We start from the raw sequence: 25,325 nt of genomic DNA on the forward strand, positions 1-25,325 counted from the left end.
GAAACAAACAGGTTGATTAAGAGAACCATTTATTTTACTACCAGCTGACGTGTGAATACTGTACACACCCATAACACATCGACAGAGACAGATCTTTAAAGAGGAAATAGTTTATTCTGTAAAGAAAAGTGAACGTCTCGTCTGGGGACCATGAGTTGAGGTTTAGAGAGGTCTTCTCTGAAGACTTGACGGCTTAGACTGTAGCTTTGGCCTGAGTGGCCTTAGCCAGAACGTTCAGGTCTGTGATGCACTTGGCGATGCTCTCTTTCTCCTAAAAAACACATAAACACACAGATAAGAAGTGATGTATGTACAAGACAGTAAGAACAGCTGATCACAGGTCAGTTAGATAACGTTTTCACAATAACTGTATCATTGTGATTCTTACCATTTTGTAAGAAAACTAATGGTTCTCTTATGTTGATTAAATAAATCAATAATGAAACAATGAATAGCGCTGGTATTTTTTTTTTTACAAGTTTAAACTATTATTTTTCTTTACCTTTTTTCATTTGACAAAAGCCAAATATTACAACGGAGTATTACAGTCACATTGAGGAAAAAAATGAATCTGAGATGTCGAGAATAAAGTCATAGTATTATGAGAATAAAGTCATAGGTTTATGAGAAAAAAGTTGTATTATGAGAATAAAGTCATAATATTCTGAAGTAGTAATTTTACGTGTTATTTTAGAGGGGAAATAGAGCACTGGCCGCCTGTGTGAAAATGAGGAACATATTACGACTTTTTTCTCGTAAAGTTATGACCTTATTCTTGTAATATTCTGACTTTATTCTCATTAAATTACGACTTTTTTCCTCATAATATTATGACTTTCTTCTTGAATCTCAGATTTGTTTTCCCTCAATGTTGCCCTAATACTCCGTCGTAAAATATAAACGTATGTTAAAAAAAGAATTTATAGAAAAACGCAATTTCAGTAAGGGATAATGTACAGTGAGCCGGTAATTGTTGTGAAATAAACCTGGACAGGGCGATGCAGCACCCCGACGTGGCCCTAAAGCGGGTGATATTTGTAATTAAGTATTTTAAGTTAAGTAATTTTTTTTTTTTTAATACTTTTCCCCAAACAAAAAGACACAATACAAGAGCGAAGAGTGAATCATGTCAACATGTGTGTTGACTCAGCAGAGATAACATTAAATGAGAAAAGATGATCTACAGGAGAGTAAATATTTGAATGCAGCACAGAATGATTTAGATGATATTGAAATGATATTATTATATTTGTATATTTTGAATTGACGCCTGAATTTTGTGTTTTTCTTTTCATAAATAAAAGACATTTCCACCATAAATTGGTTCCAAAAAAACCCACCAGAATGCAGGAAATTGAGTGTTTGATGCTCTAAATTCCCCCCCAGACTCCCCCGCTTAATATGTGTCTCCTCCATCCCCCGGGTGCCCGGCTGGCTACTATTTAAACCCAGCTGGACGTTGTATGCACTAGTGGAGAACCCTGACTTAGTATGTGATTTCGAACACAACCGTAGTCATCCCTAAACGTGTTTTGTTAGCCCAGTTTATCCTACAGGAGTTTCCAGAACAGTATTGAGGTTTGATATCCAGATGTTAGATCATGAAAACAATCTGGCTCTAATCTGAATAGTTATTAAAATTAAGACTATAATGGTAAATTGAAATCTTAATTTACCCAAAAAAACTCTTTTCACCCACGTTAACACCCATATGGAGGCTTCAGACACAAAAAAGACTGACCTGCTGAGGAGTGATGCTGCCGACGACACTCTTCTCCACCCAGTTGACCATGTGCTCCATCTCCATGCGGGTGTGGAGGTGCTGCAGGGCGACCTGGTAGTCTAAACGCCGCTTCACCTCGTGGGTCACCATGTGTAGCCTCTCTCTGAAGTTGGTCTCCAACAGCATGGCCACGTTGTTCTGAGAGGAAGAGAGGAGTCAACACTGTAGAAATATCTGGCCTACACATGGGTTGCTAAAATTCTTGGCATTTAATGTTGCAATTTAAGTGACAAAGTATAGTTTCAAATTTGATTCGCGTCAATTTGAACCTGACAGACGTGATCAGTGGAAGCGGTTTCCACTGTACTAGGAGAAAAAATAAATTAATATCTTGGAGAAAACAAAAGTGGAAACTGCTTACAGTGATCACGTCTGTCTGGGTCAAATTGCTCACTACAAGTGGGTGATTACTATAACTGAATTTTTGTTGTTGTGCATCACTTCTCATGCAGATTACTATCTAATTGACATTTCTATATTTATTATATGAATAGCCCCCCGTGTTGCAGAGCTGGTTGAGGATCAGCAAAGTTTCAATTTGGGGGCATTACATGACGAGGCATTATCAATCCACTTGACGAGGGCGACTGCAACCACAGGTGCTTTCCCCGTGCTCATTCGCTTTTCATTCATTTTCCCCATCATGATATCAATGTGCACGCAGCACAGGTAACGTTATCCAGCCAGAAAGCAGACGGTCCGCGAGGCAAAGTATCAGGCGAGTAAAGTAAAAAACAAATTAATTTAACATTAACGTAGTTTTAAAATGTTTTTCCATATGTTGTCATGTGTGAATAGAGTCAAAATGAACACTGTGAGTGGACTACTTGATTACTATAAGTGAATTATTTAAACAGCATTAGTATAGGAATGATTCTGTCCCAAACTATTTGATCCATATAAGTGGTTCATCACTGTAACCATGATCACAATAAGCGGTTTCCACTGAATTGCAGCTCCACACATTCCCAGTAGCCACTGCAGGTTTCTTTGGCCTCTCTGTGATGTTGTTGCAATTCCTACTTGTTGCCAGCAGAGGTCGATAAACGTCAAAGATCACAGAACGATGCTGGGCAGCTTCAAGCAGTCAATATGGGTGGTTGTGTAAATATGAATAAGTACATTATGTACAGTGAATATATTGGAAAATATAAAATGGACAGGTCGATGCTGCTTACCCTCTTAGCGTCGAAGAGCATTGATCTTCCCTCCGCTCTCCACTGTTCCTTCTTCTCTTCCTCAACAGCCTGAGCCAGGCTGGTCATGGCGACGTCCTTCACCTCCTGAGCGATGGACACTTTTTCCTGCAAACACACACACAGCAGGGTCACAGGGGTGCTTGTAAAGGCTGTGCACAAAAGACCAATTATCTTTGAACAGTGCTTTGAACAATAATCTCTGCACAAAAAAACACACTCTGATCTGAAATCTTAAAGTATCCAATTATTAGCCAGAAATAAAAAGATAACGCATATCGATATGGTTGTCAGCCCACCTCGTTCAGTTTGTCAGCAAAAGCTGCAACACCTGGACCAAATTTCTTGACACCATAGATGATGACGGCGCCGATGGAAGCGGCAGCAAGGGTCTCGTGATTGATGACGTAGATTTCCTTGGAAAGCATGTAGAGGAGGAGGCCAGTGCCCAGCATGTAGGGTCCTAGTGAGAAAAAGAACAATGTACAATTGATTGATGACAATTTAAAAGTTCAGGGAGATAAAAAAGCATGAAAGCATGTAAAATACATCAACAAAAACACTAGTGGGACACAGGCCTAAACCACACACGGCTGTCTCACAGATAGTGTCAACGTGGCATAGGGTCATGTTGCACCAGAGCTGTATTGTGGTATACTTTTTACAGGAAGTATACTTAGCCCCAGATCAGGCAAATTGTCATTGGCTCGCCGCTCACACATCAGTGTTTGAGCGTCATGTATGAGCTGCTCAAAGACACAAGCTGAGAGGCTCACGGACGCGCGCCATTGCCTCGCACACATATTCCAGATATCTAGCATGCTAAATATCTGGACCTGTCGGGGACTTCGGCTACAAGCTAACTTACTGTATGTGTTGCATTTGCAACATGGAGCAAAGTTGTTTTTGCACCTAGAGGAATAAATAGTTAAAAAAAAAAGTGTGGAAACAGGCTATTTTGTAAACACGTGCCAACAACAACATCAGCAATGTGCCTCGCGTATGGTATCACGTCATTTACTGTTTATTTCTCACGTGTGTTTTCGTGACAAAACGTAGTTTGGGGACCTCATCGGGGATTCTTCCCAGTGAAAGATCTGGTAGTGTGTCACCCCGTCTCCGGTCAGTCATGTTGTGTGAAAACCACAACGACTTAAAGAGTCCCCATTACAAGACAGTAGGTTGTGTATTGTGTGTGTGTGTGTGTGTGAGAATAGTACTGCGATCTGACGACTTTGAAAGTTGTGTAGTGAGAACTTGACTTCAGCTTTCGACTGACACGCTGACGTCTAATGAGATACCAAGCCTTTTTTACATCACAACATAACCATAAGCCTTGTGTACTGTTCCCAGAGTCAAAACTAAAAATGGACAAGCAGCATTCAGTTTGTAATGTATGCACCACATAACTGAACAAACTCACATACAACTTGAGGTCTGCTTCAACTCTCAGTTCTTTTAAATCAGGGTTTAAGACTTTTCTTGGGACTACTTATTCATATCTTGCACATACAATGACTTATTGAAAAATCTGAGTTGACACGTTTAATTACAGGCATGATGCTGCATTATTAAACTAAGGACAGAAAACCATCAACTCTGCTTATATGTTTGTGTTTGAGTTAATGAGAATGAATAGATCATATTTTTTGTTAGGTAGATATTCAAATACTCAGCGTTTTACTTGTCTTTTTGTAACAGAACTTAAATAACCGGTTGTTTTTGTTTTTTCTTTTTTTGTCTGTTTATGGTTGTGTTCATTTTGTTTTCTTCCTCTTGTAAGCCGTTTTGGTGTTTAGCAATAGATAAATTGTCGCTTTTTATAATGTCTTTGTATAAAGGAAACGTATACCTTTTCACCTTTTATAAAAGCTCTGATGATGCAATTGTATGTTCATGCAAAACTTAATAAAGGCTTGGAAATAAAATAAAAGAAATGAAATAACCGATAGTTGAGTCTTGCTCCTGGCTACTGACCTGTGACTCCAGTTTTGGGGTACAGGAGCTGGAAAATCTCCTCTGGGAAAATGCCATGACGGACTTTGCCTCCCTTCTCTGGCAGAGCGGGCACTGGGGCCAGACTCTGGGACGACGTGTGCAGGGAGCGGGACGCCTGGACCAGACTGTGGGAGACAACATTATTAATAGCTTATATTTAAGATATATTTGTTGTTGCTAAAATATATCATCATGTTAGTAACAAATGCAGCAAATAAAACAACTTCTCTTATCAAGACACATACCCAGCTCCAAGGGGGCCACTGCTTTTCAGGCCACTGGCTGCAAACAGAAGAGACAATCACATAAATTAAAAAGTAATGTTTAATCTGTTGGTTATTTTCTTGATTGATCCACACTGTTTCAACAAATGCTGACCATTATAACCTTCATGAAGGTTGGACTAAATGCAGGACAGTTGTATTATCACACGTAATAAACTGGATATAACTTCACTGTACAATGACAAAGGTCAACAGAAACCCAGTTTACAGGATGAGGCTGTTTCTATACTCTGATGATGGCATGATATCAACTCATATAAATGTCTGGTAGCAGCCAGGCTGGCTTCACATGAAACTTATGAAAGCATTCAAATAAAAAACACACTTTTGGGGGATTTGCAATGTAAAACCAGTGGAGTTTTATCTTTAATACAAACGTAAAGAGCACAGAACAGACCCCAGCTAGCTGTCAGAGAGGTGACATTTACAGGTGTGCACAGCTAGCAGCTAGCCTCAATAGCTTTGGTTAGCTAGCTAGTTAGCTATCTGTTCTAACTCAGCTGTGACAAACTGGTAGTTATAGAAATACAATACATGCTACACAGTCAAAAACATTAACAATAACTGTCTATATAAATATATAATCAATAAACTAGCTAGTTTCAGAGGGTGCATGTTGCTTGTAGTTAAGCTACTTAGCATTAGCATTAGCATGTGTCTGATTCAGTGAGGCCTCTTTACCCTTCAGCTCCACTCCACCGTTAAACTATAGTTTATCCTGCTTGACAGCTCAGTTAGATTAGAGCTTAGTGTAGTTTATTAATCAATGAAAGCGAGATGAATGCATACCTGACACAATAACGAGCCTGGACAGCATGTTTGCAGGAGGAAGTCTTGTTGAACGCACCGGACCAACCTTCAGTCTCTCCGTGCCCTTCTGCAAAGAGCCACAAGGATGAAGCAAACACGAGATATCCGCCTGAAGTCTCGCGAGAGTTGAATGAATGAATGAAAGACTTTATTTCAAACGTAAAAATAAATAAAAACAGATACAAAATAATAACAAACAAAACAAGAGTAATAGTGTCCGAAAAGGAGTAGGTAGAAGTAAAACTTATATTTCCCTATACCCCTTTCTCACTTCTCCTCTAATAACTCATAAATCATCAGAATCAGAATCAGAATGGTGTTTATTGCCAGGTGTAAGAGGTATACACTAGGAATTTTCTTTGGCATTGTTGGTGCAAGACAAACTGTATAAATAGAATAGATAATATAATATAATATAATATAACATAATATAATATACTATACTATACCATACTATACTATACTATAATATAATATAATATAATATACTATAATATAATATAATATAATATACTATAATATAATATAATATAATATAATATAATATAATATATTATAATATAATATAATATAATATAATATAATATAATATAATATAATATAATATAATATATAAACTATCCCAGATTTATTTACATCCCAAATTAAAGCTATGAACAGCATCCCAAGTTTATTTACAACCCACAAATCCATCCGGAGTTAAAAAGTAGATATAAACCAACCCTTAACACAGCCCTTATCACAACTCTTCCTCAACCATATACCTTCCAGAAATATATTTTTTGTATAGCTTTTTAAAGTGATTTATATTTGAATGTATGAATGAATGAATGAAAGACTTTATTTCGAACATAAAAATAAATAAAAACAGATACAAAATAATAACAAACAAAACAAGAGTAATAGTGTCCAAAAAGGAGTAGGTAGAAGTAAAATTTATATTTCTCTACCCCTTTCTCACTTCTCCTCTAATAACTCTCATATATCATAGAATGATATTATAATATCATATAATATAATATAATATAATATAATATAATATAATATAATATAATATAATATAATATAATATAATATAATATAATATAATATATAAGCTATCCCAGATTTATTTACATCCCAAATTAAATATATGAACAGCATCCCAAGTTTATTTACAACCCACATATCCATCCGGAGTTAAAAAGTAGATATAAACCAACCCTTAACGCAACCCTTATCACAACTCTTCCTCAACCATATACCTCCCAAAAATATCTTTTTTGTATAGCTATAAAAAAAATACATTAAAAAAAGGAACCACAAGATGGTGCTGGACTCAAAGATGCATCACTGTCCTGACTTTGAATTTGGATTAAATTAAATAGGGCATTAATGGAGATAATTATGATGCTAAAATCTTGTGTTTTGGGGTTAATTCATCTTGAAATGTAAATATTGTTTTGTTAATTATCTGACGGACACTCTGTGCAATAATCTGGTGAGACTGTCATCTCATCAATATACATATTTTATTTTTAGATTTTATATTGTATTATCATTTATATTTTGTATATTTATATTGCACTATCTCTTTTTTTTATTGTATTATCTTTTTTAACACCTATGGGATTGTCACAATCTAATTTCGTTGTACTACACAATGACAATAAAGGGCTTGAATCTTGAATCTTGAAAATACTCGTGACTTACACCAAGTAAATCAATCAGCTTAATGCAAATTAAGATATATTTTTTTTGTACTTTGTACTTTGCACTACTAACTTTTTTTACTGCCTTTTTACTAGAATGTTTTGCACTATGGAACTGTGATGCTGGAAACTTGAATTTCCCTCGGGATCAATAAAGTTACTATCTATCTATCTATCTATCTATCTAAATAATGCATGCACAGGCATACACACCCACCAGCAAATGATGATATCATTGACTTCTTCTTTAACCCATTTTAATGAGAAGTTAAACTGCATGTTATAAAACAAAAAAAAATTTAGATTTCCATGAGGCAACCACACACAGCTCTCTCTCTCTCTCTCTGTCTCTCCCTCCCATGTGGTGTGTTTTATCCCAGGCTGCATGCAGAGGGGAATTGTCTGTGGGTCTGTGTGTGTAATCTTGGGGCCCACCCGTGTATGGCATCAGTCTGATGCGAGTGGCTGGTGAGATAGAGGAACATATGACGCTGTGGTTCTCTTCACTTCCTGTAAAAAATTATGCTCAACAGAAGCAGCTACATGTGAAACACAGGCGTAACCCCCCCCGGACACTATATCAGAAGAGAGAGAGAGAATGGATAACTTCTTTATCACCTCATGAAGACTTTTCCCCTCTGAATGACATGGCATTGTAGGTAAGATCCATCATGCTTTTCTGCTTATCGTGCAACATTTAGTCTTTGCATTATCTTACATTTTCCCTCCACAGCTTCAGTCAACACTTGCCAGGGCCTTGTCTGTCTCTGATACGGTGTTAAAGGAGCTTTTTGACAAAATGCAATGCAACCACTGCAGCATCTACATTATATTTACTATTAGTACCACTAAAAGTATTACTATACAAGCTACTACTAGGCCTACTGCTTCTACTACACACACATGGTTCATGAAGAAAATTCATTTTTGTACACAGAGCATCCTAAATGTAAAATATACTGTGCTTTATGCATGCATACTGCAGTGCTCACATACTTTTGGAACCACAACCACTCATTTTCTTTCTTTATTTTCATTTGTTTAAGCATGTAAAAGTCTCTTTGAGATTAAAATATCACAAAAAGTGTTTGAGAAATACAAATTTATACCACCACAAGTGTTAGGACATATTTCATTATATGTATATGTAGAAAAAACCCCAAATTGTTATAGTATTATCTTCATATGTACTGTCTGAGCCATTATTTTTGCACCTGCAATACTTAAAAATCAAATATTTAAGCTACTTATATCATTTTATACACATCAATAAGTTGTATGATTTCAACTCAAGTGTCTACATATTGTATATTTCATCATTATAAATCATTTTAATGAATTTCCTGATACATTGTATAGGCTCGAGGCCCTGTAACAGCCAGAGGAGCAGCCATGGACACCCTGGCTGTCAGTGGAATACAGCTTTACAGCCCAGAGAAACACTTTGACCAAATAGTGGACATCAGAGCAGAGAGACACGAGCACCTGCGAGGACGCAACAACGTGACCTCGTGTCGCAGCCCTACGAGACAGTTTGACACGAAGCTAATAAAGAATGATCTGAAGGAAAAGAGGCATCTTGAATTTCTGAGGAGGAGATCAGTGAGCCCGGAGCCGAATACAAACTCTTCTACCAGGAGAAAACCTTCACCAAAGACATTTTCAATGAAATATCACAGCAGCAAGTCAGAGACATTGCACACAAATGTACAAAAAAGTCCCCCTAATGGGAGGCATCCAATGATGATTTTAACACCAAACAGCAGCATAAGTGATGGCCCGAGCACCAGCGACTGGGTAAATATGCTTAGACGTTATCAGTAGTGTTATTTCACCTTCATCTTTCCACGTTCACAGGGTTTAATACCTGCATCTTCCTCTCTCTCCTCATTTCCTCAGGCTTCATTATGGACAGAACAGGTAACACTGATAAAGCAAGAGAAAGGCCATGCAAGGAAGCAAGCGTCTACCTCCACACCAGCCATAAAGGAGTCAAACCAGAACAGGACCAAAAGCACACGAGAGAATAGTTTTAATGGTAAAAGTCTTTCATATAGTTGCATATTTTCACTGTCAAATTATCTCTCATACTCATAATAATGATTTTCTTTATGTCAAGGTCAAAAGACGAGCATCAAAACATTCATCCAAACAGAAAAGATTCACCAAAAACAGATACTGCGAGAGAGCAGTATGCAGACGGAGTGAGTTTAATTTAAATCTCAAATATGATATCTGTAATCAGAGTTTTTATATTTCTATAATGAGATATTTTCTTCTGTGCAGGTCTGGTTTTGTCACCATCAAGGAGTCAGTAAGTTTCACAACTGTTGGGGTTTTACATCTAAATTGCATATTATAAAAAAATAAGATTTAATAAAATATAACTGTTTGATGTCTCTCTTATTTCTCACATAATAGGATCTTCAGAGGTTAAACGACTACTTGCAGGTAAACCAAACAATTATTTTCCAAATCAACTCTGTGCTGTTTTGTGTGTTCTCAAAAGCAGGACAGATTAAATAACACATTCTTCCTCTAATAAATGAAAAGTTAAATTCACAATAACTCACCCTTTCTCAGTTATACACACTCAAGGATTTTACTAATACAGCCTCACTTGGTCTGGTATGACCTTTGACCTGTAGCTAAATGATGGCTAACGTTAGCTAGACTTTGCTGTGTAATGTTAACTGACATTGCCGAAATAGGGTTGTGAGTTTTCTCTTCTTGTGCTACTGTTACACTACATTTTACCATTTTACATCATCACATAATTGTCACTTTTGGCTATAGTTAATAAGCACAAGTTAGATAAGTTTTGCTTTGTTTATATGATCTGCAGCTACTGTATAGCATGTGGTTTATGGTGGCTAATGTTATCTAGATTTAGCTGTGTAGCTGACATAACTGAAATGAGTTTGTGACTTTTCTCTTTTTGTGCTACTGTTAAACTGCATTTTACCATCATCCCATAATTGTCACTACAATGGCTGTTAATAAGCAAAAGTTAGTTTTGCTTTGTTTATATGATCTGAAGCTACTTTAAGCACTATACTGTGTGAAGTAAATTAATTTAATAATAAAATAAAATAGAAAAAACACTAGTTTTATTTTCACGGAGTACATGAGATCATGATGTGGTGAGCGTAATTTAAATATCTGGTTACTTCCAAACTGTAACAGAAGATGCTGACTGGCTTTAGTTACACATTATATATTATTATCTGCATGTTGTTGTTGTTTTTCTGCCAGGAGGCCCTGTGGCGAGAGGAAGCTGTGAAGAAGAAGCTGGCAGCCCTCCAGGAGAGCACGACGAACCTCATGAACTCCTCCTGCAAGATATGGACGGTGAGACTCTCCATCAGTATGCACGGGCTATCATCAATGTGTTTCACAGTTACACTTTCCAAATACCACATCTCTTGTTTTATAAGGTCATGCTGTTTCTTTGGCTCCCTGGTTGACATTACACTGAAAATGTCTTTTGTCACAGTCGAGTGCACACAGCAGCAGTGTATGGCGGCAGCTGCCTCAGGAAGGCCTATGCAGTCTGTGGTTTGGAGCTTCCTGCTTCCGCTCTAGCTTATACAACATAGGACGAGTGCAAAGCTGTCATTCTCATACAGGAAGGGCGTGACAGTCAGCAGTTAATATAATTTATAGGTGCTACTGTGTGCATCCTCATTAGATCTCTTTTAGCGTTACCTTATTGTTTTTTAATTTGAGTTTGAACAGGATCTAGAAGTTGATTTAGTTTAAATAATTCATGCTTTTTCATTCTCACTCAGGTATGTTATTCAGTCAGGCAACGTATTTGTTATCAGTATATGTTTCCACACTCATAACAGTGTGCAGTGATCTTTCCTCTGATTGCTGCAAGTTCCCTTTGTGCACCAGTGAGCGCAGACAGTGAAAGAACATACTGTCACAGATTCTGCTAGATGAACCATTAAGTTTTCCATCTGTAGGCTGCAGCGTGACAGTCAGTCATTTCCTTTTCTAACCCACACAGGCTCGCTGCAGCGAAGATCTGCTGAGAAACAAGATCAAGGCTCTGGAGGCGCAGCTGCAAGTCTGCCTGCAGGTAAGAACAGCAGCAGCTGGTGGTAAAGAAGCAACCACTGAGTGCTTTTTTATATATTATTTCTATGCAACAACCCAAATATGTTGTGCTACAACCCAACCTGCTCGACACTTTCACGCAGTGTGGTTTTGGTTTGTAAGCATTTGTAGGTTTAACCCAGCAGTGTTGTGTCCTTACAGAAGTTTCCTAGAGATGGAGTGAAGAAGCTGGTGATACAGATGGAGAAGCAGAAGCTGGTGTATGAGGAGAGGGCACTGGTCGCCCTGCAGAAGGTCACACAGGAGAAAACTGAGGCGCTCAGCAAGGCTGAGACGATGCAGGTCAGATATCTAACGTTTCTATTTAACTATGCAGATTACTTATTTGGTGTTAAATCTGTTCTGTTGACATATTGCAGCTGGATTTTGAAGACACTTTGTATTTTTTTTTTTCCCCACCAGGAAGCGCTAATTACAGCAAAGGCGGAGGCACAGAGGTGGCAGAGCCTTTGTGAGGAGCTGAAGCTGAACTCTGGACAGCTCAGGGAAAACCAACACCTCAGTAATGAACAGCTGCAACAGCTGCACAGCCAAGTGGAGGTACGGTATAGTCTGTGACCATGTGGATTGGCCTGAAGTTTCAATGTAAATGGTGGTGAAAAATGTGTGTGTGTCCCGTGCAGCTGTCCAGAAGCAGAGAGGCCGAGCTGAGGGACGAGGTGGTGTCGTTGAGACAAGAGAAGAAGGAGCTACAGTACAACATGTGCCTGCTGGAGGAGGACAACCAGGGTTTAAGAGAGGAAATCCAGCACCTCAGAGGCAAGACTCTTTTATACCGAGTGCTCTCTGTAACGTTTAAAATACTGCAGAGGCAACACGGATCTGCTTTCTATTTCCTAGATGGCAGCAACGAGAGCGAGGACGTCATGACGCTGGGGCGTCTGACGTCAGAGGAAGCAGAGCCACGGCTGACGGCGAGGAGAGACTCTCGGGTGGAGGAGCAGCTCCGTAACACTCAGGAGAAACTCCAACTCAAGGAGCGAGAGGTAAAGTGACGGTAGCACGGTGTATTCTAGCACATTCACAAGTTTTGTTTCATTTAGAACTGCCACACAGGTGATAATTACAGTTCCACATAATAAGATATACACGAGATGAGTCAAAGATAATATCCCCCTTATTTACAATTTCTACAATGTGTTGTGCAGAGACTGGTGCATTAATTTGTATTTATTGACAAAACAAATCAACTAAATTAACTCAGCTTCCACTACCACTCAGCTTTGAGTGTCAAATATATTTAAAATACTTATTAAAGAGGACCTGTCGTGCTTTTGGGCTTTTACCCATTCCTTTAGTTTATTATGTAGTTTTTTTTTGCATGTAAAAGGTCTGCAAAGTTACAAAGTCCACAGCAAAGGGAGTTACATCCCCCCACAGCTCCTGAACTGCCTGAAACACCTTGATTTAAGTCCCGCCTTTTCTTCTGTAACGTGGTGTTGTCACCAAGTAGCACATTTGCATAACGGCTAGTTTGGGGTCGTGTCTAGAAGGGAGCCTGCAATCTGCGAAATCTGATCTGAGATCTGCAAAAACTCTCGCAAGACTCGCTGCCCGACGACCTATCCTAACCTTAACTATTCAAGGTCAATGCTTAACCTTAACTATTCAAGGTCAATGCTTAACCCTAACAACCTCGCAAGAGTTTCCTAAGTTTGCAGGCTCCCTTCTAGACACAACCCTAGTTTGGCACACCCTCAAACCAGTAAGGGATAATGTACAGCGAGCCGGTCATTGTTGTGAAATAAACCCTGACAGGACGATGCAGCACTTGGGGGTCTTGCATCTCCTTGAAGGGGTTTATTTCACAACAATGACCCACTAGCTGTACATTATCCCACTAATTACACGGCTACTTACCTAAAAAATCAATAACTTGACGCAAAAACGGCCTGCCAGAGTCCGACATCAGAACTGCGTCCATAGCAACGGTCGGTTATACATAGCAACGGTCTGCTATAAAGAAAAAAGCAGGAGCAGGAGCTCAGACAGAGGGTGAAAACAGCCGATATGAGAAAAGTAAAGCGTTTTTGAACATCAAAGCAAGTAAACATGTTCTAGTAGAAACTCAAAATACTAGTATGCACCTGACAATAAGCATAATAGGTCGTCTTTAAGATGCATTTCATATAACTTGTTCTCATTTCTGGAAAACATTTTTAGAGATAAAAGGTACATTTTGTCCTCTCTGGCTTTACACACTCTGGCTTTCTAAAGATCACCTGGAGTCTAAATGTATTTCTAATGGGTTGCAGCCAAATCTGATCTACATACATGACCCTTCCATATGGCGCGTGTGTGTGTGTGTGTGTGTGTGTGTGTGTGCAGTGTGAGGAACTGCACACAGATCTGCATGCCATGGAGCAGGAGTGTCAGTCCAGCCAGGCCCGGCTGTCGCAGTGCAGGGACGAGCTCCGGCAACTCAGCCACCGCCGCAGGACATCGGTGAGCTGTGTGTGTATAAATGTGTGTGTATCTGTATCTGTATATGTGTGTGTGTGTGTGTGTCTGTGTGTTTAGGGGAATTCAAATGTCCTTGCTATACTCAAATGCTCATTTGCCCTTACACTGTCATTGTCACATTTTCTGTACCCATTTATTTTGCTTCCTTTTTGCTGCAGCTACAACATCAGCAGTAACGACTGTGATTCCGCTGTGACGTATAACTTTGACATTTCTTCCCTCTTTATTTAGACGCGGCGTTGCTCCTGGTTGAAGGTGTGCATGTTCGTCCTTCTTCTCCTCGCTGTGGCGGGGGTCGCCATGTTGTGGCTGTGGCATCCTCCTTTCAGAGAGCAAGTTGAAGACCTGTACTCGGACATAGAAACACGTATTGAAGACTATCTCACGGAGATGGCGTCTCCTCAACACTCAGGCTGTTTTAGACCGATATGATGATGTCACTGCTCAGGAACATTGTTTTTGTTTTAAAATAAGATTTCTTTTCTAGGATGTAGTTTGTTGATATTTTTGTATTTTATACAATTTTAGACTTGGAACTCAGAGTGTGTGTGAAAATGTTGTGTTGACATGTGTAGGATGTTCTGATACAAGTGAACACTTCCTGTGTGAAAAATGTTTGTTTGCAACAATGAAAAACATGTTAAAAGTACTGTCACATGTTGTCTGACGTTAATGACATTTTAAGAAGCTGTGAGTCAATAATATCAACCAAAATAGTCTGGACTCAGGAAAATAGGAAGTATCCTTCATACTGTAAACAGCTTATTTCGTCGAAACAAGCACCACCGTGAATTATTAAAAATCATTTAAAATAAAGACAAAACGTGATTCTTTCAGCTGTTGCTCTCAGTAATAGAAAGAAAGGAGAGTTGGCACTCAATAAAAGAGCCATTCGAGTTTTGCATTATGAGAAATAAAGAAATATTGTTACTATAACAAATGCTACTGTTTGTGGAGTTTTTTTGAAAACATTTTTAATCTTGGTGAGTTCAAATTACATAAAGTGTCACTGGTTAGAGTCTTGAGATCTCCATTAGTGGAGAAATGTAAAGAAGGACCACACTTAAAGGGACAGTTTGGGTGTTTTGAAGTGGGGTTGTATGAGGTACTTATCCATAGTCAGTGTATTATCTACAGTGGATGATGGTCGGCACGCCTTCAGTTTGGAGAAACAGACAGGACTACCAGCATGGAAGCAAAGCGATGTACTACTGTGGACGGGGGCCGGCAGCAAAACACATTTTAGACACCTAAAATAAAGGCCCACCTAAAAAAGTCAATGTCAGTTTAAGTGTACGCTATATTTAGAATATTTTTGGGAGGAAGCATAGATGGATTCAACGGTTTCACAGCAAGGTAAAGCGGTGAAAATATTCTAAATATAGCGTACACTTTGACTGATATTGATTTGTTTTAGGTGGGCCTTTCTTGTAGGTGGCTAAAATACGTTTTGCTGCCGGCCCCGTCCACAGCAGTACATCGCTTTGCTTCAATGCGGTAACTCCTGTCTGTTTGTCCAAACTGGGGACGTACCGACCGTCATCTACTGTAGGTAATACGCTGACTATGGATAAGAACCTCATACAACCCCACTTCAAAACACCCAAACTATCCCTTTAAGTTGGTGCCGACTTAGAGACTAAATATACCACTGAACTCATCCACACTTCCCCTCTTAAATCTGGTATAAATAAACATGATTGTCACTGCAAATATCAGAGGGAGAACCATCCCCATCCCCATCCCCATCAGACCACACCAGTATTCAGCTTTAATTGTCTTGTGTGATGGCACTGTGTGGTAACTACCAGCTGCTCATGTCAATGCTAAAATGACAGAATGATATGTTGTAAAAATCTACCCAAATGTTCATGAAACTGACAGACATGACACACGGCAGCGTCTATTGTCTGATTACACTCAAACTCAGAGACAAAACACGCCATTGTTCATTGTGTTCGGTTTGTTTTAACTGTTCCAGATAAAGCTCCATTATCAGCAGGAACTGACACAGCACATACACATACACACTGATCTTGATCTTTCACCCACGTTTACCTGCATGTTCCCCAAATACAACACGGCTCACTGAAGAGATGGATCCCAGCTGGGTGGAGGTCAGTCTCCTGGTGAAACAGGCACTGAAGGTAAGAGCATATATGCAGATGAGTGAGGAGGTTTTTTTGTAACATATTTCACAATCTGACTAAGAGGATGTTGCCAAACTCTCGTTTACTTACAGAGTGATAATCGTCTGCAAGATGAAGACGGCGGTGCTGCTGTTTGTTGTGGGGTTGTGCGTGTTGAACGTCACATCTTCCCTGAAAATCTGCGCTTTCAACGTGCAGAGCTTCGGTGAATCGAAGGCAAACAACAAGAGGGTTATGGGGATTCTCCTAAAGGTACTGTATGTGTGCAACAACTAGAGCAACATAAAAACAGAACTAGGCACCTGATGGATCTTTCTTTTCTTTCTTTTGCTCCCCAGATCCTTTCTCGGTGCGACTTGTGTCTGATTCAGGAGGTCCGAGACTCTAAAGGAGGAGCAATACGAGCTTTGGTTAAGGATCTTAACGGGTGCGAGCTTCCTTTGATTCAAAACCTGCAAACTTAGTGGTTTAGGGCTAGGGGGGTAGCGGATGTTCAGCTGTAGATCGTAGAGATAGTCAACAGTAGCTGTCACATAGAAGTGGTGTACATCATCTGAAAGCTGGGAACCTAAAGATTAATTTGAGAGGCTGTTCAGCTCTTTGTGTCACGTTGTTCTAGTTATAAATCAGAAAGAAAAACATAATTGATTAATTAAAATAAGTTGTGAGAGTGTATAAGGGTTTAGAACATTATGATAGAAGTATATGAAGGTCATTCTCATGCTCTATTATGTCTCATAAATTGTTGCAGACATTTTTGGGGTTCATACCATTTGTAACACAGATCTAGTGCTAAATTTAACCATTTTTTTACCACTCCAGAATTGATAAATATGATCAATAATCCCTCCAAAATACCACATTAAGACACCAAGACCTTGAGGAACACCGTAGAAAAAGCAATGCTGCTTAAAAAACGTTTTGACATTTGGAGATTTCTGCAAGAATTGTATTTTTCGGCGATTGGATGGCGAGCACTTCTGTTGTGTAAACTGCTCAGAAACCACCTTATTGTCAATCTACCTAGAAAAGCCATCCATCCTCTGAATGCTCTAGGTCTCTAGTTTGTGGCTGTAATTTTCTTTCACATATCTTGAGGTCAGAGGTCAAAGGACCCCTTTGAAAATGGCCAGTATCTTCACTCTAGTTTTAAAACTGAGCCTGCAACAACCTCTGAAATACAGAACAGCGGCTGGACCCGCCGGCAGGCCGTCAAAGGGGTTACACCTCCTTGTCACACCTTCAACTTTAAACTCATTTATGTTGTTATCAGCAGGTTTGACAAATCCAACTCGTACTCCTATGTGGAAAGTGAAAGGCTGGGGAAGAAGACCTACAAGGAGCAGTATGTCTACATTTACAGGTAACCCATAATGAAACATGACACGTTGCTGTTAACGGTCAGTTTAACGTGAGCAACATCCTTAATGCCGTCTTGTTCCCTCTTCTTCCAGGAACAATGTGCTGACGGTCAAAGAGCATTATCAGTATCCTAAAGTAGAAGCAGAAGGGACCAATGAAACGGATGTTTTCTCCAGAGAGCCTTTCATCGTTCGCTTTCACTCCCCAACGACATGTACGAGGAAACAAAAGGCATCTTTGCAATTATATACATGATAAAAAATTTGCCTCATTTATACACACTAAAGTTTCACGAATATAGACTTTCTTTTCCTGGTTTTGAAAAATCCGGATGTTAGGTGGATCACAACACCTTATCCAGATGAAAAAAGCAAAAAAAAAAGAAGCAGAATGATAAATGCCAGAAACCAAGCTGAACTCATGAGGTAACAATAACATCTGAAATAACAGATTTAATGGATGTAGAGGAATAAAAGAGACGACTGGGCAGACAATCAGAAACCTGGATAATATCATAATTATTATGTATACAGGGATACAGGACTGGGCGATAATTCAATATGATAATTGATGGATGAAATCATTAGGGCTGTCAACGATTCAAATATTTAATCAAGATTAATCACACATTTTGATCTGTTCAAAATGTACCTTAAAGGGAGATTTGTCAAGTATTTAACACTCAACATGGGAGTGGGCTGATATGCTTGCTTTATGCAAATGTATGTATATATTTATTATTTGAAGTCAATTAACAACACAAAACAATGACAAATATTGTCCAGAAACCCTCACAGGTACTGCATTTAGCATTAAAATATGCTCAAATCAGAACATGGCAAACTGCAGCCCAACAGGCAACAACAGCTGTCAGTGTGTCAGTGTGCTGACTTGACTATGACTTGACCCAAACTGCATGTGATTATCATAAAGTGGGCATGTCTGTAAAGGGGAGAAAATTGGCTATGACAGTTTTTCCGCGCCAAAATTTAGCGCAAGTTTGGAGCGTTATTTAGTGTTTTTTGCGACAAGCAAGTATGACATGGTTGGATCCGATGGATTCGTAGGTTTTTTAAGTTCCATATGATACCAGTATCTTCACTCTAGCTTTAAAACTTAGCCCGTAACAACCTAAAAGTTGCTAGTTGCGTTAATGCATTAAAATATTAGTGGCGTTAAAATGAATTTGCGTTATTATCGTGCATATATATCGAGATATCGTGATACATAATTATGTCATCTAAACTGATAACGAGCACATGTTAACTCAAATTTCTCAGAAAATCTGATCATTTTGCTTCTTCATTAAATAAAAAAATACTTTTCATTTGTCAAGTATTTAATTCACACAGGAGTATACAGTACAAAAGTAGGCTTTACCATGTGGTTATTTCATATAGACTGTTTATTTATGGAATTACAAGAAAACATGTTATATCGTGAAATATATCGTTATCGAGATGAAATGACCTAAAAGACAGAAGATTTTGTTCGTATCGCCCGGCCCTACAGGGATATTAATAATCAGGTTCTCTATGTTCAATGTGAACACCGGATCCCGAATATGATCAAAACCAGGAAAGTCTGCATGTAAACGCGTTCTTTAAAAACGCGGCATAAATGTTTTGTTTGTTTTTTGCAGCGGTGAAGGATTTTGTCCTGATTGGGCAGCACACCTGTCCAAGAAACGCCATGAAGGAGATTAATGAACTGTATACGGTCTTCAAAGGGATTTACAAGAAGTGGAACACTGATGTAGGTTATTTTTACTTTTTATCTTGGTCAGACTTCTTAGCCTCATATTGGTTTCTTTCTTCCACATATGATGAAATCTTTGAGTAATTTCGATTTGTTGAACTTCCCCTTTTTTGCTTCCTTTCGTTCACCCAGAACGTGATGATCTTGGGCGACCTGAACGCCGGCTGCAGCTACGTCACCATTAAGGGCTGGAAAGCCGTGCGACTGAGGAGTGACCCCAGATTTCGCTGGTTAATCGGAGACGAGCAAGACACTACTGTCCGTGAGAAGACGCGCTGCGCCTACGACAGGTCAGTGACCTCTGAACATTGAACTACATAAAGTCACTGAAGTAGTACTAAACGATTACTTTGCATGTATACCCTCTATAAAGATATTATGGTGAGACACTACAAGCAAAAACATCGTTTTTCATGCACTGGTCAATTTAAAGATTTTGGGCTATTTTGCTTCCATACAAGGGTTGTGTGTTGGCAAGAATCTGGCGATACGTATCATGATACAGGGGAAACTATTCAATATATTGCGATACAATAAGCATGGTGATAAATTGTGATTTTTTCAAATTTTATTTTAGGAAAACTGTCATAGTACAAAGAACACACCAGAAATACACAATTTTAGAATAGGCAAAAACAACAAATGTATACTGCATACAAAAAACAGTTTTTTTTGCCCCAAACTGCATGTGATTATCATAAAGTGGGCATGTCTGTAAAGGGGAGACTCGTGGGTACCCATAGAACCCAGAGGTCAAGGGACCCCTTTGAAAATGTCCATGACAGTTTTTCCACATCAAAATTTAGCGCAAATTTGGAGCGTTATTTAGCCTCCTTTGCGACAAGCTAGTATGACATGGTTGGTACCGATGGATTCATTAGGTTTTTTAGTTTCATATGATACCAGTAACTTCACTCTAGCTTTAAAACTGAGCCCACTACGACAGATTGAATAGTGGTTGGGCCCGATAGCAGTAAAGAGGTTAATAAAAAATCGATACAGTGAAGTCATTCTGAAAGTGTATGCATCTTAGCACATATTTAATAAGATAATGCCTCATTTGCATATTTAAACAACACATTTCAGAAAACTTGTAATACAAAAATATTTGCCTTTATGTAATAAATGAGCTGGGAAGTTTCATGGTGGTATCTATTAGTTACTGTATTCACCTGCCATGTCTCCCGTTAAGATTGTTTTAGGGCTTTCTGCTGCCTTACATTATGGTGTTTACATTTTCAAACAGGATCATCGTCCATGGACGTGAGATAATTTCCAGTATAGTGCCAGGTTCAGCTCAGCCGTTCAACTTTAAGGAGAGTTTCCATCTCACAGAGGAGGAGGTAAACATTTCATACTGTGTATAAATATACCCGTCTTTAGTTCAGTTAATAATGAGCATTAATGCTGTTCTTTTGATGGCACTTTCAGGCTCTCGAGGTGAGCGATCACTTCCCTGTTGAAGTTGACCTGAAGCCCAACCACCGCTACCGCCTCCGCAACGAGCTGTAGGACGACCATCAGCAAAACCAGGATGTGTTGATTTTAACTGTTTTACTTGATTTTAGTTGTCAAAAAATAAATCAAAGTTCCCAACAAAACATTCACTGACAACAGCTGTTTTTTTTAATGACTCCAACTCATCATGAAAGTGTCACTGCACTCATCTCAGTTACATAAACATGAGTTGTTTCAGCGTGAAGGAACTGCGACGTTCAGCTGCTGGAGTTTATGTAGTGCATCTGAAACCAAAACCACATCAAAGCTGACATCATTTCATCAGCTCACGAAGGTAAGTTCCTGCAGCAACACAGAACATTACTTTGGTGATTTCACTATTTAAAGAGCCATACTTCTTGCACATTCTGATTATTTTCAATTTTTACGGTCTGGGTTACATAATGTAGACATTTTGAGGTATGTGTTTAACCAAATCTATTAGTTTTAAAGTGTAATTTATGCACCGTGTGTTTGACAGGAAGCCACCTTCAGCGACAACAGATGAGAGTTACTTCGCGCTCTCTTCCTTTCTGAGAGGAGATTATCTGTGGCAATGCAGTAATGTTTGTCTCGATGTAACTATACAAACTGTTGTTCTCCCTGTTTGAAAAGATGGAGCAAAGTTTTGCTGATCTACTTAGTGATGCTTTTTCAGGTAAGAAATATGTCTTATACGTATAAGTACTGTGGCATTTACTTTATTTTTAAAACTATTTATGAAAGTATTTAATGTTCAAATGATGATGTTGTTACAGAGGCAGCTGTTCCATCTTTCCCTGAAGGAGATTTGGACTTTGAGAATTTAAATTTTGAGGAAGACAAAACAGAAATCTCTCAAGAAGAGTTACTCACAAAGGAAGATGAGGCTCTGCAACAGGAAGCAACTGCAGTTGTGTCTAACATGGAAACTACAGATATATACAAGGCTGAAAATGTTGATGAAGAGCAGTGTGAGAGCGATGAGGAGGGTTTAGAAGGGGTCATGAGCAGGGACAAAACACCGGAGGAGGATTACACAAGCTCGGATGGAGAGTCTGAAGAGGAAGGCTCTGTCTCTGGAGAAGAGGATGACGAAGATGATGTGGGAACAGGAGAGAAACCAGGGGATTTGCTGAGGTCGGTTCGCTGCGGCGACGAGTTTCGCGATGCTAATGAAGAGGACAGGATCTTTGCCGAGGGACAACCTCTGGCCCCGGAGGGCGCTAGAGGCCCTCAAGTTAGAAATGAGGAGCGAGGTGAGAGCGAGAGCGACGAGGAAGTGTCCTATTTTGAGAGAGTCCCCGAACGTGGTGGTGAGATGATGATAAGAGGTGAGGGGATTGAAGAGGACGAGCAGGAGAGTGAAGAAGAAAAGGAGTGTGATGGCATGAAAATCAAAGAAGAAGAAGATGTTCTCGCCGTGCGCTTCGAGCAGGAGCTTGAGAGTCCTTGCGGAGACGGCCCAGCGAAAGCCAATCCGGAGTTTCCAGAAATATCAGTGCAAAGTCTGCAGGACCTCATTGACGAAGTTGACAGCGAGGAACGTGGAGAGAAAGTGAAGGATTTCTCAGGGGAGGAGCACCAAGACGCAGGAGAGAGCTTTGCAGATTATCCCTCAGACTTTTCTTCATGTGAATATGTAGAAGACAGAGGAAGAAATCAAGAGAGTGAGTGCCAGTCGAACGCCTCGGCCTGTGCATCTGACGGTGGTTACAGCCTTGAAAGTGCTGTGACGGATGGAACGTGGATGGGAAGAGCTGAGGACGCAGACGAGGAGGCAGACGGGTATCTGTACAGCCAAGATTTAGAGGTGGATGCTGATGAGAATGCAGCTGTAACGACGGTCGATGATGGAAGTGAGACAGGTGAGAGTGACTCCTACACCTCCAGTGATGATGAAGAAGAAAAGAGGAGCGATGAGGAACTATTTGATAGTTTGAGTCATCATCTTGAAAGCAACAAGCCACAGGAGGAGACTCACAGTGGGAGCAGTGCAGCGTTTCCTGACTACTACGACAGAGCAAATCCAGCAGATTTCAACATAAACTGGAATCTAGACGTGTCGACAACCGACCCCTTCCTGTCTGAAGACCTGTTAACCACAGACGAAGTGGAAACGCCGCTTTCAGATGTGACTCAGCGTCCTGCAGAAGACGACAACAGCTACTCAGTGGTGCAGAGAGGGGACGCAAAAACAACAAGCCCCTCCAACCAGGGATCCCTGGATGACAGTTTCTTCTTCAACGCTGAACCCGAAGCCTCCGGGATCACCGAGCTGGGGCAGCTGGGAGACGACGAGTACGAAGAGGAGAGGAACTGGGAACAAGAGCAGCAGAGGATCAAGGCTTTCTACGAGTTTTATGACGACAGTGACGGGGAGAATGAAAGAGAAGGTGGGTGAAGATGATGAAGGGTATGATTTTTATATGGAATAACATATTCATCAGTTTTTCATTTGTGCATTTTTATAGGGAGGCAGATAAAAGTTCAGTTTTGTGCAGAGCCATTGTCTCAAGTCATTCACTATGAAACTGACAGGTGAGTAGATATATTCAACTTTTTTTACAACCTGAGATTCGACGGATCCAAACAAAAAAACAACTGTGTGTCTGCTTCCTCGTTTCTCAGCGACAGAGATTCACTCAGCAGCTCCACAGAAGGAGAGGAGGACCCGGACTCTGCAGAAACATATGAGGTTTGCATGTGGACACATATGAAAACTATAATGGAGTATTAGGGCCACATTGAGGGAAAATAAATAAATCTGAGATTTCGAGAATAAAGTCATAATATTATAAAGTAGTAATGTTATTTTAGAGGGGAAATAGAGAAAATGAGGAACGTGGAGCATCTTGTGAAGTTATACTTTAGTTTAGGTTTCACAAATAACCAAATACTTCATCTTTTGGCAAATCAGCACCACATTATCATCAGTATCAGGACCTTGAAAAGATTGTACAAGACACTACATTTATTCCAAAAAAAGAACCACACGAACCTGTGGGAAACCTGGGGGCCTCTTTTGTGGAGGAGGAAATGACTTTTTTTCTTGTAATATTATGACTTTATTCTCAAAATCTCAGATTTTTTTTTTCCCTCAATGTGGCCCTAATACTCTGTTGTAGAAAACACATGAACACATGCTCTAGATATTTTTTAACTGCTTTGCCTTTGTCCAGGAATTGCAGGAGCCCGACGACGCCACACAAACGACCCTGGCTTGTGACCCCCCGAACACTCAGCTACCAGAGAACGTACCAGATCTCAGCAACACACACATTTGTACCAGGAAACACAAAGTGTGTACTCACTACCCTTTACTGAACATTCACTTTGTTCCTGAATAGTTTGGTTACGTTTGACCTCTCTGTTCTGTCCTTTGTGCCCGCAGTGTTTCGACATGCTGAAGCTGACGCTGAAGATGGGTCTGGTGATACTGACGGGACTGATCATGTTCTGGTTTGCCACGGACCAAACAGGCTGGTTCAACCACGTGTCGTTCTTTTAGATCAAAACCTAAATATTGTTCCTTTAAACTTTTTCACATGCTTACAGGTGATGAAAGAAAAATCCAAAATGACAATATTTTCCTGTACAAATGCTCTGTAAAGTGCTAAACATTCAAATATGTGTTCTGTTGTTTGTAACATGCAATTTTGTGCTTAATAAAGATCTAGCTTTGTTTACAATGATGCTGATGTATTTGTATGAACTGTAGATAAAGTCATGGTCCCACTTTTTGTAAGTAATGTAGATTATATCAGGGCTAAATAGGCCTAAATCTATAAGGAATCTAATGTTGTGGACAATAACTCAAGTATACAGTTTTGAGATACTTGTACTACTTGAGTAGTTTTCTTTTTCTTCTCTTCATCATCACAGAGAGAAATATTGTACTTTAATCTTAGTTATATTTACTAACTTTGAACGTAAAAGATACAACATAACATGGAATATAACCCAGTACATTTACTCAAGTACTGTACTTAGTTACAGTTTTGAGGTACTTGTACTTTACTTACTTTACTTTCTGCTACTTTATACTTCTACTCCACTACATCTCAGAGGGAAATATTGTACTACTATTTATTTTTCATTTACTACTACCATTACTAATATTTATTTTTTATTTACTACTACCATTACTACTATTTATTTTTTATTTATTACTACCGTTACTACATTACTACTATTTATTTTGTATTTACTTCTACCATTACTACTAT

The 25,325-nt window shown here is 39.3% G+C and overlaps 4 protein-coding genes and 1 long non-coding RNA gene across 9 annotated transcripts; 3 read left to right on the plus strand and 2 right to left on the minus strand.

Annotated features, from left to right (window-relative positions):
* Window positions 1–12: 12 nt before the first annotated feature.
* On the minus strand, window positions 13–6,188 carry atp5pb (ATP synthase peripheral stalk-membrane subunit b). The gene is made up of 7 exons (XM_074645064.1): window positions 6,051–6,188; window positions 5,223–5,259; window positions 4,957–5,102; window positions 3,279–3,442; window positions 2,962–3,087; window positions 1,742–1,921; window positions 13–271 (listed from the first exon to the last, which is right to left on the minus strand). The coding sequence occupies exons 1-7, from the start codon at window positions 6,076–6,078 to the stop codon at window positions 194–196; spliced, it is 759 nt and encodes a 252-aa protein (XP_074501165.1). The 5' UTR covers window positions 6,079–6,188; the 3' UTR covers window positions 13–193.
* A 2,068-nt stretch (window positions 6,189–8,256) lies between these two features.
* traf3ip3 (TRAF3 interacting protein 3) lies at window positions 8,257–15,290 on the plus strand. 2 transcript variants are annotated; one of them, XM_074645039.1, is made up of 14 exons: window positions 8,257–8,417; window positions 9,122–9,559; window positions 9,662–9,800; window positions 9,882–9,966; window positions 10,049–10,076; window positions 10,184–10,213; window positions 11,018–11,113; window positions 11,778–11,849; window positions 12,029–12,169; window positions 12,290–12,427; window positions 12,511–12,646; window positions 12,728–12,873; window positions 14,216–14,332; window positions 14,582–15,290. In XM_074645039.1, the coding sequence occupies exons 2-14, from the start codon at window positions 9,155–9,157 to the stop codon at window positions 14,780–14,782; spliced, it is 1,734 nt and encodes a 577-aa protein (XP_074501140.1). In that variant the 5' UTR covers window positions 8,257–8,417; window positions 9,122–9,154; the 3' UTR covers window positions 14,783–15,290. The 2 variants fall into 2 exon arrangements, with proteins under 2 accessions (XP_074501140.1, XP_074501139.1); XM_074645038.1 differs by having other exon boundaries at window positions 8,261–8,421.
* Window positions 14,326–16,730, minus strand: LOC141773239 (uncharacterized). Its single transcript, XR_012595044.1, has 3 exons — window positions 16,591–16,730; window positions 16,409–16,491; window positions 14,326–14,695 (listed from the first exon to the last, which is right to left on the minus strand). It is a non-coding gene; the product is annotated as an uncharacterized LOC141773239 (long non-coding RNA).
* Window positions 16,612–21,211, plus strand: dnase1l1l (deoxyribonuclease I-like 1-like). Of its 2 annotated transcripts, none has more exons than XM_074645062.1 (8): window positions 16,612–16,752; window positions 16,839–16,927; window positions 17,774–17,863; window positions 17,955–18,076; window positions 19,505–19,617; window positions 19,753–19,910; window positions 20,867–20,963; window positions 21,052–21,211. In XM_074645062.1, the coding sequence occupies exons 1-8, from the start codon at window positions 16,612–16,614 to the stop codon at window positions 21,130–21,132; spliced, it is 891 nt and encodes a 296-aa protein (XP_074501163.1). In that variant the 3' UTR covers window positions 21,133–21,211. The 2 variants fall into 2 exon arrangements, with proteins under 2 accessions (XP_074501163.1, XP_074501164.1); XM_074645063.1 differs by having other exon boundaries at window positions 17,777–17,863.
* Window positions 21,212–21,249: 38 nt separating this feature from the next.
* On the plus strand, window positions 21,250–24,788 carry LOC141773215 (uncharacterized). Of its 3 annotated transcripts, none has more exons than XM_074645023.1 (7): window positions 21,250–21,412; window positions 21,733–21,775; window positions 21,876–23,492; window positions 23,571–23,637; window positions 23,728–23,794; window positions 24,279–24,398; window positions 24,491–24,788. In XM_074645023.1, the coding sequence occupies exons 1-7, from the start codon at window positions 21,266–21,268 to the stop codon at window positions 24,605–24,607; spliced, it is 2,178 nt and encodes a 725-aa protein (XP_074501124.1). In that variant the 5' UTR covers window positions 21,250–21,265; the 3' UTR covers window positions 24,608–24,788. The 3 variants fall into 3 exon arrangements, with proteins under 3 accessions (XP_074501124.1, XP_074501125.1, XP_074501127.1); XM_074645024.1 differs by having other exon boundaries at window positions 21,252–21,412; window positions 21,599–21,775; XM_074645026.1 differs by having other exon boundaries at window positions 21,406–21,446.
* Window positions 24,789–25,325: the final 537 nt, after the last annotated feature.

The sequence above is a fragment of the Sebastes fasciatus genome, chromosome 8, assembly GCF_043250625.1.
Source record: "Sebastes fasciatus isolate fSebFas1 chromosome 8, fSebFas1.pri, whole genome shotgun sequence".
Classification (NCBI taxonomy): Eukaryota; Metazoa; Chordata; class Actinopteri; order Perciformes; family Sebastidae; genus Sebastes; species Sebastes fasciatus.